Source organism: Syngnathus floridae, chromosome 8 (genome assembly GCF_059516105.1).
Source record: "Syngnathus floridae isolate MCC-2025c chromosome 8, RoL_Sflo_1.0, whole genome shotgun sequence".
Classification (NCBI taxonomy): Eukaryota; Metazoa; Chordata; class Actinopteri; order Syngnathiformes; family Syngnathidae; genus Syngnathus; species Syngnathus floridae.
The window spans coordinates 6,346,398-6,360,229 of NC_142420.1; the positions used below are offsets into that span (position 1 = coordinate 6,346,398).

Consider the following 13,832-nt stretch of genomic DNA (forward strand, 5'->3'; position numbering starts at 1 on the left):
CCTAGTTCGGCACATTTTATTTTTGTCATCAGTGAAACTTTTTTCCACCCTACATTTGAAAACAAAAATGTACTGTATACTTTTTTTTTGGTCATCATAAGATAATGTCGCACTTGATTAAAAACAACTAAAGTTCAGATGTTCTATTAATCTTTTTTGGGGTTATTTTGTTTTCTAGTAAAAGCCTGAATGTTTTGTGCAAACACGGATTGCTATTCTAAACTGTTTTTAATTCTTTTAAATTCCGATGTCTGTGTGTGTGTTTGTGTATGTATGTTTGTTCGTGTGTGTCAAAAAACAGTTGTGTCTATGACAGGCATTTCGGATGTGTGTGTTTTGTCTCGCATCAATCTGGACCCTGCAGCTGTTCATACAAGACTAGCACCACAAACGCCACCACAAGGGGGCGCCATAACAACACAAATTCCAGATTATGCATAAAGACGCGGTCCTCAAATTTTAAAGAACAAATCTGTTTTTGCGCTTACAGCCATAAAATTCATCCATCCATTATCTTTAGCTCCGATCCTCATTAGGGACAACTTAAAGTCTTCAATTAATTTAACATGCATTTATTTGGAATGTGGAGGCAATTTATGGTTCCATCTTTTGATATGTAGGTCAAATGTTAGTGTAGATGCGCTAAACCTTGTGTATATCAGAACTGTACAAACTACAAGCCAGATTAGAATCAGACAGTTATGATTATGGTCATTGTGTGAAGAAACAGATGTGCTTCCCATTGTTTTTGTGGAAAAACCCCTTTTAGAGGATAATGCATGACGCATGTATTCATAGATTAAATCAAAACCCTGATCTGGATAAGATTTAGCGAGATAACTCATTGAATGGAAAGTTTTCACTTATTCAAACTAATATATTTACTCTCATTTACAGCATGCAAGAGACGTCTGGTGAGTTAAATAGTTTTTTTTCCTCTTATGCTTATGTTCATAACAAACTTGATGACCTTCCTGTGTGGAGTTTGCATGTACACAGCATCTACTATCTACATTTAGAATCATAATATGTTGCTTTCAAACAAATTCTGAATTTTTACATTTCTCACATTTTGTACTTGACCTCTCACGACAATGTCGCCCTTCGTGAATACAAAATGTCAAATTAAGCTTTAACGACAAGGCGCAGGTAAAGGTGACAATTGCTTGTTGCATCGCCTTCACTTTGGAACTCTTGACATTCTTCTGCATCGCTCTGCCGTCACCTCGCTTCCTTCATTCTTCATCCTCGGCTCGCCATTGTTATCTACTCGCGCCGCTTCCGCCCAGCATTTCCTGCCTTCCTCTCCTCAAATTCTACTTCTCAAACGTGGTCAAAGCACTTCCTCTCGTTCAGACGCCAAGAGGACAATCTCTTGACAAGGCAAGCGGATAACAAATAGAAGACATCCGGCTGTTCTCTGAAGCACTTTGAACCGAAATGAGTTCATGGCAGTCGAGAACAATCTCAAAACTTGGAATTTTTAGAATGTCGTACAAATTGGAAACTGAATCAAATGACCAAAATCAGTGAAGACCTCAAGAGTGATTTTCACTTCTCAATTTGCTCAGAAAACAATCGTAAAGCCTGTCTAATGAATTTTCAAAATTGTGACGTATGACTGTTGCTTTTTTTTTATTACCATTAACCCATTTTTGGTGTCATACATACATAATCGCTCAGCTTGCCCTTGCAACAAAAACACAGTGTAAAAACTCAGTAAACTTACCTAATTAGAACATAAATAGTGAATCTCATTAAGCAACAAAGGAGGAAAAAAAGGCCACAATCTTAACAGAGCAATAAAACCCAAGTTTCGCATTCTGGTCTGGCAACTAGCGTCTGCTTCTTCTCACCTCATTTGGAAAGCATAAAATGCCACACACACACGTATACATCGCAAAACACAGACACACAATCTGACCGGTCACAGTGTTACTGAAGTGTGCAATGACGGGATGCTGATACTAAAAATGCCATTAAAAAGTCAGAAACAAACTGATAAGACGTCATATATTTTGTCTTCAAAGACGGACACTCCTTCAGCTGGAATGATGCGTGGCAAGGTTTTTTTGGGGGGGAGATTAGGTCCTTCATTTGAATGTGACACGCGAGAGTGCAACTAGATGCGGAGAAAAATTGAAACCTCTGACCCGAATGTGAAAATATAAAAGATCTGCACAAAGGACATGTGGTCAAACACGTACTTAATATTCCCGATTGTAACCTGACACACTAACAAAGTTTATTATTGTTATTGTTGTAAAGTAATAGAATATTGTTTGATTCTCACATGATTTAAAAATGTATCAAATTAACCGACTCGCTCTCTAGAGGTGTAAAAGCAGGATTTAACGTTCAAAGATCTTAGCTAAATCAAGGCTGAGCTTGAATTGGGCCTACTCCCTGTTTTCATTCTTCTTTTTTCTAATTTTGTGTCGAACAAAAGTGTGCCACCATCTAGTGGCCAACAGTGTAATTACACTCACTTTTTACTATAAAAAAACATCTCTGCTTGATTATACTGAACTCCTGTTTCCATACTGGCAGAATAATGCGTCTGTAGGAGTAGTGGACATGCAGTTTCTGTAATTGTTATCTAAGATGGCTCCATGAAATTTGTCGGAAAACCTCTGACATCGTGACCAGACCCTTGCACCCCCCCCCCCCCTTCCTCTTGCATTTTTTGTGAGTGCATTTTTGTTATTCTTAAATTGCATTTCTATTAGTCGCCCTCTCTGACGCCGTAAATTTAATCTGGGCCCCAGAACTGTCTCCTGGGGTGGATGTCTTGGGACGGACCCAATAAGAGCAGGATGGGAAACGCACGGCACTGTGTACCGACCTCTGACCTCCGGAGAAATAAAAATCAACTCATAAACGACTGTGCGGAAGCACGTTTTGTTGAGGGAAAAAAATGAGACGAAAAGTACGGCAATTCAGCATTTCACGATCAGCACTTTACTACTTGCAACGTCCTCCTCATATATTACTTTAAATATTTTAATTATGATATAGCGATGATTCGTGTATTATATGATGTCAAGCTAATTATGGTTTCAAACTGAATTCCAAGTTACAGATCCTCTTGGGCGTTTTTTTTTTCAAGTTATCTATATTTAAAGGCAGGATTCGTTGAGAAAGTGGAAGAGTCAAGAGTATTCTCATAATGAGCAGAATTGAACTTAAGTGCTTTAGGGACTATTTTCTCCTGGAGGAATTTTGTTCCCACGTGATAAATCCGTAACCCCATTTACAAGTTTGTATTGGACTGAACTTTTGTGTACTCATTTCCTGGAGATCTTCTTTTGGATGATGTCCATGAAGAAAAGGGGCTCAGCTTGACTGGTGGGGGGGTTGCAATGGATGCCCCAAGGAGAACTCAGGCAGAGTAAATAAACATCTGCAGATGATGTTTGCATATCTATGAGTGTGTTTGGGTCAGGGGGGGGAGCATCTCCATCTCCAAGAAAAATGTCAATGACCCCGTTGGATGAGCACAGACTTCAAATATACAACGGCTGGGCAAGGAAGGACGTTTGACAGACGGACGCATGCCTCTGGCGTCAGTTACGCCTTTTTCTCACTCACGTTGGCCCCTTTGAGTCCATGAAAATCCTCATTTGCTCCAAGTATTCGCTTGCATCCAAATTAGCAACCACTAGACCCGAGGGGCAGATCCAAGAACTACTCGGACTTCCCGCTAGCCTCCCAGGCCTCTCTGCGGCCGGACACCTGCGCTCTTGCCTCAGGTCTGAGGAATGAGATATCTGCGGGCCCAAAGCAGGACGCAGCTGCGGCGTCCCTGCGTGAGAAAAATGATATCGAGGCGCACGGTCCGGAATGAGGTGTTGCCCCAAACGTGTCGATTTAGTGCGTCTGCACGATGTCTGATTGTGTTTATGTGTAATGAGATCCATCGTGGGTGCGTTGCGTTTTCGCTCCCACGGTTGTAATATGACGTCGTGACTGCTTCTTTGGGGCGCACTCGTTTTTTCAGAGAATTTCTCTTTACATCTTTGATTGAAGCATTGGGGAGTCTTAACATCGGCCAAGCACAGAAGTGCAAAGGCTTGACGTATTGTTTTTGTCATTGTTTGTTAGCCCCCATGTGAAACATCATGGAAGAGCTAATAAATTTCCTTCCAATCCAAATGAAAATGCACACGTATTCATATTGTATCAGCCTAAAAACAGGTAGCATATTTTCCGCACTATAAGGCGCACCGGCTTATAAGGCGCACCTTCAATGTATGGCCTATTTTAAAACTTTGTCCATATATAAGATATATACATTTGTCCCGCGGGCCGGACTTTGGACACGACTGCTGTAGTGGCTCAATATTGGTCCATGTATAAGGCGCACCTGATTATAAGGCGCACTGTCGGCTTTTGAGAAAATTTTAGGTTTTTAGGTACGCCTTATAGTACCGAAAATACGGTACTTTATTTAGCTCTACATCTTGATGGGTGGCTTCAAATCAGCCCATTCGACCTCGTGTCAAGCACGATCACTCAGGGCAGCTCTGTAAACATTGCAAAAAATGCAATTCAAGAGGGAAAGGGACGTATTTACGAGAGCTAATTGTTTCCTGTGCGGCCGTCCCCTCCGTGTAGCTTTCACCTGATGGGGAACATATGGCGTCGCTCCGGTGACCCACAAGGATTTTTCCTCCCGTCCGAACGCTACTCTTCATTGAGCGTTACATTTTTTGACTCCTGTGTGTAAATCAGATGCTCCAGAATATTCCAGTGGCGGACCCATGTGGACATCATATTAACAACCGCTACTCCCATGAAACTTGAATCTAAAAAGACATCTGGTTGAAAGACACAAAAGGACCATATTGCCAAATAAATCAGCGTTTAGATGTGAGGCCTTCCTATGAAGCAGACGATTCCTCCCTTGCACAACAGGAAACCGAAAATCTAGAGCGTCTTTGCCTCGTCTTTAAGTGTTTGTCTTCGTCGTGTGTTCTGGCTGATGATTAAAGCAAGCAGGATGCTTACAGAAGCCAAACACATTGACACAAATACTCCGCTACTGACTGGGTGCACAGTAAGCAGAAATTGATGACATTGTGCATTTTATCGTAAACGTACTATTATTAAATTTAGATGGCGTCAAACATATAATACACCAATAACAAAGTTTCTGCTCATACAAATATATCCAGATATGTTTTATGGTTCCAGCTGCGCATTTCCAAAAAACCCAATCTTTGTCAGACGGAAAACTGCACTCACTATTTTAGTTTGTACATTTTGACAGTATGTTTTCTTATGGTATTTTTTTATTGATTCATTGTTGATATATTATTTTGGTTAATCTTTCTTACATTTAATACGGTAAAACCGATGGCGTATTATATATCGTTGGAAAACATAATTTTATGATATAACTTTTAAAAGACTTTTTTGCTGACTCTGCCCCTGCTAGTCTAAAAAAGGCATTCTGATGAATATTGCATTTGTAGAATATAAGTTAAGTTAACCCATTTTTATCCATCTCAGTGGGCGGCCATTCTGCCACCTGTTGTCGACTGAAAATGACATCACAGTTGACAAATCTCAGGTCCCAATTAATCACTGCTTAGCTATATAGAAACACAGCTTGGTGAACAACTCCGTACTGGAAATTTTCATTAAAAGCGATATGGATAATAATTCCTTTGTATTATGATCTTGTGACATTTGTCTTGTGAGTCATCAACTGTCTGGACTAAATGTTCCCAAATTCTTGTCTGTTGCTCATCTTTTGGCAAACTGCTTGGTTTCAATTAAAATGAAACAGCTGGGAATAAGTTGTCAATGTTTGGTCTGTCTTGATAAAAGATCTCCTCTTCAAATCCCCCACCTGTTGTTTAAATCTGCTTCAAACTTTTTTCAAATCCTGCTACGTCATAATATCAGACAAGGAGACCTTGTTACTCCAATTCCTGCATGGAGTTAATTCAAGTCCAACAATAAGGGAACAATTTTTAGTGACAGCAACAGGTTTGTACTTCCCAGACTTCCCCTTCTACCGTTTTGTGTTCTTTGCCAAACAGTTGGTGCTTCTCTTTGCCAGGCCTTGTTATGAGCGATTTAGGGGAATAAATGAGGCTGTGAAAACTTCAGCTTAGGGATTTGGCGCTAAATGCGACATGTGGGAAGATTTTTTTTTTTTTTTTATGCAGTGGTCTCGAGACTTTGGGTCTTCTGTGACTGGTATTTATTTAAGACAGTATGTTTGTGCTCATTGACAAAAAAGAAGCACATTTTACATTTGCCTTTTCTGTTTTAATGCTTATTTTACAATCACGTTTTTTTCATTTAACATTAATTAGCCCTCTTTATCCTTTGACAATATTAATTGTTAAATCATTGCTTGTACCCGTTCTTTCTAAAATCTTTCTAATATACTTTGATCCATCTATTTTTTTTCTTATGCTTGTCCTCACCATGACGGTGAGCTGGAACCTTTTCTTACAGATTCTGAGCGGGAAGCAGGGTACACCCTGGACTGGTCGCTAGCCAAACACAGGACACAAATAGGAAAAATTAAATCAATTTGTGTCTCATGCAACCATCTGAAGTGATCCAGGAGGTGATCCAAAGTTTATCTTTCCAACTCCAAAACAATGCGTCCTGTTTGAATCAGGTTTAATGAGAGGAGCTCTTGAGTATGTACGTCATGCGTTTGGAAGTTTTGAGTTGTTCTGACGTGATCTTACGCACCCGGGAGCTATAAAGTACGGCCATTCAAGTGGTTGTAAGCCCTTAAACAGAACCGACTTGCATCCTTTTGGTGAGAACACCATCAAAAGGTCTTTGAACCTTGTGAAATCCTTGACATTCCTTGTTGGACCATTATCCCGTTCGTCCCTGGAGCCAAGAGGAAAGTACATGAGATTCATGGGCAATCGAATCAGAATGTTTTCATGGAACAAGGAAATCTCTGCCATTTATAGACGCTGCTGGCAAATAAAACACACAGGCGATCTTTTTCCCACAAAAACACAAGCCATCCATATAGAATCAGTGCTCTGTCATTGTGCTCGACTTCCTGAGATATGTCATTTCCTGTTCCAGCATCAGCTGTGCCAGTGTTTCCCAGGATGGACCTAACAGATTCCCCCAGCATCTGCCTTACAGTCAGTGATTTCCAAACCTCATCAAGGAGGGCTCATGTAAACAGGCGCCACTGTTCTCAGAGCAATATAAAAATTCTAAAGCCTGAGAAATAAAGATCGTCCAAAAGTTCCAACACAAAAGATGGCATTGAACTGCTAAACATGCTTTTGGGCTGAGCATAGAAGTTGCCTTTTGCTCCGCTTTGACTGTTGCCATGGTCTGATTCCATGACGCTACTGTGTCAAAAAATAGTCTTGTAAGTTTTCTTATCAAAACACTGCAACTCCACTTACATGCCGGTAAGAACAAGTAATATGGAGGCGCTTGAGATATCTGTCTGCATTCTTCTAAAGATGCCAAAAGAGTGGGTGGCCAAAGATTTATGAGGTTAGCATAAGGCAGCCTTTTGTCTCCTTTTCGGCTTTTCTATCTATATCAGTCCTCGTATTTACGGTACTCTACTAGTTGGTGGAATTTTGAGTCATCCACTGGAAGTGAACGTCCTTGGGAATTTCCATGGCCTGTTGTCAATTTTGCCATTTAGCTCTCATTTTGTACAAAAATACTGAACAAGTGCACATGTGCATTGAAATGTTTTAGAGAGGTTCAAATGAAGTTCACCTGTAAAGGTTCTTGTTGAAAATTTTCATTTAAGCAGCATGCAAGTCCCCATTTAGCCTGGTGTCATGCCTCATCACAGCTGAGTCAGGTCTTTGCCAAATCAAGCAGCTGCGAAGCATTTGGCAGCATGTCACTGCCACGGAGATTTGGGAGGAAAGAAGATAGATGCGTGTTGAAGATAACACATCTGTGAGGAAACATCTTGTTTTCTGTCATATTCTCAAAGTATTTTGGCTGGTGGACAGGGAGAACGTGTTCGAAAGAAGTTCAGAGCAAGTCAGCCCGAAAGGGGGGAAACCCAAGCTAATGTTTCCATAATGTATTGACTGATATTTGTTCATTTTTTCAAAATTACACAAATGATGACCATTGAACTTTGTATTGGTGTTTTTCACTATAAATGCTATCTCCTGTTTCATTGGCCTCTTAGAAATCCAACACTGAGGGAGAAAACCTATCCAGTGGCGGAAATGTAAACATCTCACGCTTGGCGTGTCGTTATCACAATTTTACGGCATGATGGAAATCCTTTTGACGCAGATAGCGGGTGAGCGAGTGCGAGGTGGAGGAAGATAAAGGCAATCTTCTGACCCCCTCGCCGCAATCTCTCGCATTGCGCCAACGTGGAATGCGGAACTTCCTCTCTGTGCTTCGCTACTTTTTTATGGACTTTTCCTGTACGTATCCTCATCACTGCAAGGTCAAGGGCAGCAGCTACTGTAAAGTTGCTCTTGAGTGACGCCAATGTACAGCAGCTAAACTCATCCAGTCATTTTAAATAGAGCAGGTTCCACCTAGTTTTAGTATTTGTGGTCTTTATTGTGTGTAGATAGGTTTGGTCCCATGATTCCTGATTAATGTTGGGTAATGTTTTAGCGCCATAATTAAAATTGGAAAGAAATTGGATAACTCAAAATGCTCGAAATAACCATAATCCCTTCCAAGTAAACACTGGGCTCTATTTCTCTATTTGAAGAGCAGATGGAATTCTTTCACATATGACAAATAGGTGCGGAAAGTAGGTGCCGGTTGTCCAATTGCCAAAGTTACAGAGCCCAAGGGATCCCAACCTCATGTACAGATATGGAGTGCACGTGCGGGGGGAAAAGCAGTCGTCATTCATTCTCAGATGATTATCCGAGCGTGTTTAGTCTGTGTCTGTCTCTATGGTCTTAAACCTTTGCATCAGGTTCCTCACACTTGTCACTGTCTTTCATTTCTGGCTTTAGTTTCTCTCCCGGACTCGACGCATTACTTTCCATATGACCTTCTGCTTTTGCCGTGATGATTGGTGGGAATTCCTAGCTGCGTGAAAAAGCTATATTTCCTAGCTTTTCTGGCTGGTTGAACGCTCACATCATTGTCAAAGTTGTGATGAGATGCAATATTGCTTTTAGTTCAGAAACAGAGACAACTTTGTAGCAGCGCTATTCACAAACTGCAGTATGATGTCACTTGCGTCCAAGGGAGAAAGGTTGAGGCGCCACCTGAAGCATCAACGCGTGAGCCGATTCGAGTGATGCGCCGTCAGCCATAGCTGCGACTTTTGAAAGAGCTTTCCGAGCCAGGCCTGGGGCTGCGCTGCCGTCTTAGCCTTATTTGGTCGTCCAGTATGATGACCAAGAGGTTTATTTATGCAGCTATTTAGAACAGTAAGGGACTTACCCTGGCACCCTTCTCGGGAAAACATTTACAGCCTCCGCTGCAGTCTCTTCCTCCGCAGGGACCGCTGTGCTTCTTCCCACCCTGCAGACACAAACATGCAACATGAAGCTATTAGCAACCAGGGAATACAGTACATATTCAGGAAACTGGGTCATTGAATGCTTATTTTCTGGAAGACAATACAGCTCAATTCAGTCCACCACACTACGCTTCGGAATAGTAAAACCTACTAAAGAGCTTTTTTCCCAAACTAGCATCAGTCTGTTTTTATTAGGGCTGATGGAAAACAGATGTTTGGTAATCCTTTGTGTCATGAAGGTGTTGTTTGTGTACATTGTGGTGTGTGGACTTAGCTGCTGTTTATACTGCAACTGGAGCACTTGAATGAGTCATAGTGGACATGAATGGTTTTGTATGTGTCTTTGATTAAGAGATACTTGCACGATAATTGAAGGTCTTTGGTCGCCTCTGTCACAAAACCACCCACTGTCACTTTGACCGTCTGCGTGAGGGTCCCCGATGGTAGAAAAGCAGAGGTCAAAGGCTTCAAAAGTCCCTCCTAGCTCTACCAAACGTCTTTGTGTCTGTCAGGACCGCATTGCTAGCTCATAAGAGGCAGAAGACGCAAAACAAAGCGGGGTCTTGATAAAACTTTTCCCACATGCAGCTAGAGGCGACCTAATATTAATGGAACAGGTCTTCCACACAGGAACTCTAGTTCTTCCATACATGAGTGAACAAGTTCTTCATGCCTACGTCTTCCACCTACATGGTCATACCATAGCTGAATTGAGAGCCAAATTGTCCTTGTTTAAAAGTCCAAGCTGTCCAATTTATGCCCACAGTGGTGGATAAGGAATCAGAATAATCCCCCCTCCTCAGTCTGAGAGCATCTCCGCTGACAAAGGGCCACATTGAGACCCTCCTCACAAGCTCACAAAGACCTTCTTTTATCAGAGACGTGCCGTCCTCTAATGATCCGCGACAACAAAAAGGCTCTTTTCGTCCTTATGGAATCAACATATCTGCGTTTCTTTGTTAACTGTCTGAGGGCACCTTTCAAAGTGCTACTTGATATCGCTGATGTCGTGCTTTAATCTTCACCACACATCATGGTGGTAGACTCCGTATGGACGTAATTCCCGATAGAGGGTGTAAAGAAGCAAACATCTGCGGGGCCACCGTGTGTAAAAGCAGGAAGTCATTTCATTCCAGTTAGGATACAGAGCAGTCGCCACTTTTTCCACATTGAAGCGGAAGACTAAATCAAACAATAGTCTGCATCATCTCCGCCTAGGGTTTACAGTACAAAAGAATAACTCCCTTAAAGGCAGTCCCTTCAAATGCAGCAATCAGTCCAAGTCAAACTAAAATAGCGGCTGACGACTACAGCAGCACGACAGTATCCTGTTTTCTATACATCATAGCTTGGATCTTGTCCAATTTCTTTGGCAACATGATGAACGGCCGTTCCATGTATGCAGCTTCAGAGAGTTCTGTCTGGAATTCACAAGCGTGTAAATAAATCCCCACGCTACTCATTCGGCCCTGATGCGTCAATTTATTTGGAATGCAATGTGAAAAGGACACGGGTTTGTAAATCCCTCATGAAAAGCTATAGACTCTTTAGCATTCTATGAGGCCTAGTGGTGAAATTAATGGCATTTCTCATGAGGAATGTTGTTTCTGTTACCTCCCCATCCTTTACGGCCTCACCCCAATGTCGGCGGATGTCTTGAGATAGTGCGCAATGAATGAAATAAAAGCAGCTGGGTCAACAGCGCTCGTTTTCTCACGGTCACTTATGCCTCTTTCGCTTTGCCTTTTTTTTTTTTAAATTTCATTTCCATGGCTTTGCGATGTTGCAAGCGCCTCGCTCATTTAAATGTGTGATGTTAATACGGCAGCTGTATAAACTGCTCATCTCCCAGGGCAAATGACTCATTAGAATCGTGATGTGAAACGCGTACGATTAACGATAACATCACTCGTGAGTGACTTGATTTTGGCGTCGATTTGGAGGAACGCCACCAAACTATTTCCGCTTTCCTCTTTAAGCAAAGCACTATTTTGGCTTGTAAAACTAGTGATTGTAATAAAAATACTCAGGTTGTCAGAGGTCAGCCTTGATGTCACCAACGGCTCCTGTAACGCTGCTCATGGTGATGCTTGAGTGACAGAGTTGACAAAGTGCCCCTTTGAGATGGATGCTTTGCTTTTAACATGAAACCACGCCAAAGAGCATAAACAGTGCTTGCGTGAGACCCCCCTAGTTGTCATTGGATCAAACGTAAAAGATCTTAGAGGAGGCTAAGTTGATCGTTTGAACTGCGATGGGTGGCACAAGACTTTGCTAAAGAAAGAAACGGAGTGTCTTAAACCTGTCAGGATTGCAAAAAAAGAATGTTTTGGGACAACAGGAATTCCATTCCAAAGAATCTTGAAAGTAAAAGAATAGCATGCTAAGTGCTGAGTAAAGATGGAGGATTTGACAAAATGTTTAAGATCGAGTAAAAGTTAAATAAACCAGTGATAAATAGATCTGCGATTGGGGAAAAAACACGCTTAGCACAGGACAGGAATTTCTTTGTGTATTTGAGTGTATTTTCACCACCTCCTTCATTTATGAACGATTTGTCTGTTCGCGGCTTGCCAGGACAACAGCTTACATGTGTTCCACTAATGATGTGTCTTACAAAACGGATCGGCTTTATGTGAATCAACTGTTGAGTCACCAGACACGTCACATCTGTAAAGGAAACACGGTGTCTTGATACATCAGTGTGGGTGTGGAATACTCCCCATGCTAGCTGACGCTGACAAGCATGCTTACACACTGATTTAACAGCGGAAATACTTTTCTTCAGGATGCTCAGATAAAAGTAACTACATAGAGTTATTCCCGAAGTGGACATTGGTTAATTATTTAGGTTGGCTTTTTATCATTTCTGCTATTTAACCCCAACATTCTCGGGTTCGCCGATGTGCCATATGATTTGGTCCAAAAACAAAAATGGCATTTTTACAACTGGTCTCATGTTTTAGCAGGAGTGCATTTTTAAAATGATCCGTGCTCAAATGGACCTTCTAAAACAAAAACTAATTGTTATCCCCAGCCTGTTCGTAGTTACTATCTAAAAATAACTTTTTTCGTTTTGAAACTTCATTTCAATATCCGTGAATGAATGAATAAAATAATGATTAATGTTGACGGCTGGAGCAATGCCTGTCAGTGGCAATGTTGCCTCAGTGCATATATTAAACAGTAGATTGAAGTTGCTAAATTCAAAATGACTCTAAAAATGAGAACGTGTCAGGTGGGAATGTTTTCTGTTTGTCTTTGTCCGGCAACAATAGCTCGACACAACTCACTCAGATCTCCTCTGTAAACAAACACCTTAAAAAGAAGTCAAACACAAGTCAGGCTGAACAGGCAAAATGCCAAACCGAGCCATGTTTGTGTTGGATTTGCTATTCTAGCTGAGTCATATCTTGATTTTACACCAGATCTCCCAAAGGCTTTTATTACACTGATAAGGAACTTTTTGAAAGACGTCCCTTTCACCATGGCTTTTTAATTCCAAATTCTACATCCTGCCACTTCACCATCAACTTCCTGTTGAAATGCCAATCTGTCAAACCAGCCCTGAAATTACATGTGCGCAAACGGAAAAACAAAAGGAGTTTGTCACTCAGTTGAAAACTGGGCCAAGACCTGGTGGTTGAATAAGATATTGGATGAAGATGTTTGAAGATTGAGCTCGGTCGCAGGAAATCCAACACGAAGTCACCGTTTTGTTTCACACAGAACCTCTGTGTGTTTACACACAATAACACAGGCAGTTAGAACTATGATGACGAGAGCCTGGGGTCTGGTAGGATGTATAAAATACTTGTCAGACAATGAAAAATTGAGAATTACAAGCATTTTTTCCTTGGAATCCAGCTGTTTTACAGACATACAGAAAAGGACCACCAACTGACCGAGTGATTGTGCGCTGAGGAATGGCGTCACCATTTAAATATTTTCATGATCTATGGAGTCAATGCCCATAAACATTTCCAAAGCCAAATGTGTTCATATACTTTGAACAGGAATTTCTTATGCTGTGAACACAGATGGTCCCAGATGGGTCCATTCTGTGACTATCCTATTCTCTCTCGCATCTTCTCTTCTGAGACCTCCATCCTCTTCATCATTGTACACATGCTGTGCTCTTTTACTTGGTGTAGTAATGATGCGGCAGCTCTTGTTTGAAGCTTAGTGTCACCAGGACCATGGATATGTTCATGAACTTGACCAAGCTTGCAGAAGATGTTTTTGACTATAACGGTTTCATCCCCCGGGCTTTCAAAAAAACCTTATGGGAACTGCTTTCACAGGAACTTGTGTCCTGTTGGTCTCATATTGGTCTGTGATTTATTGGCAT

At 41.4% G+C, this 13,832-nt stretch overlaps 1 protein-coding gene across 2 annotated transcripts in view; it reads right to left on the reverse strand.

Annotated features, from left to right (window-relative positions):
* The window catches only part of col4a2 (collagen, type IV, alpha 2), a 31,531-nt gene that overhangs the window by 11,771 nt on the left and 5,928 nt on the right, over positions 1-13,832 (reverse strand). For both annotated transcript variants that reach the window (XM_088382845.1, XM_088382844.1), the window contains exon 4: positions 9,403-9,483. In XM_088382845.1, coding sequence (XP_088238971.1) covers positions 9,403-9,483 — 81 coding nt within the window. The remainder of the gene's footprint in view (positions 1-9,402; positions 9,484-13,832) is intronic.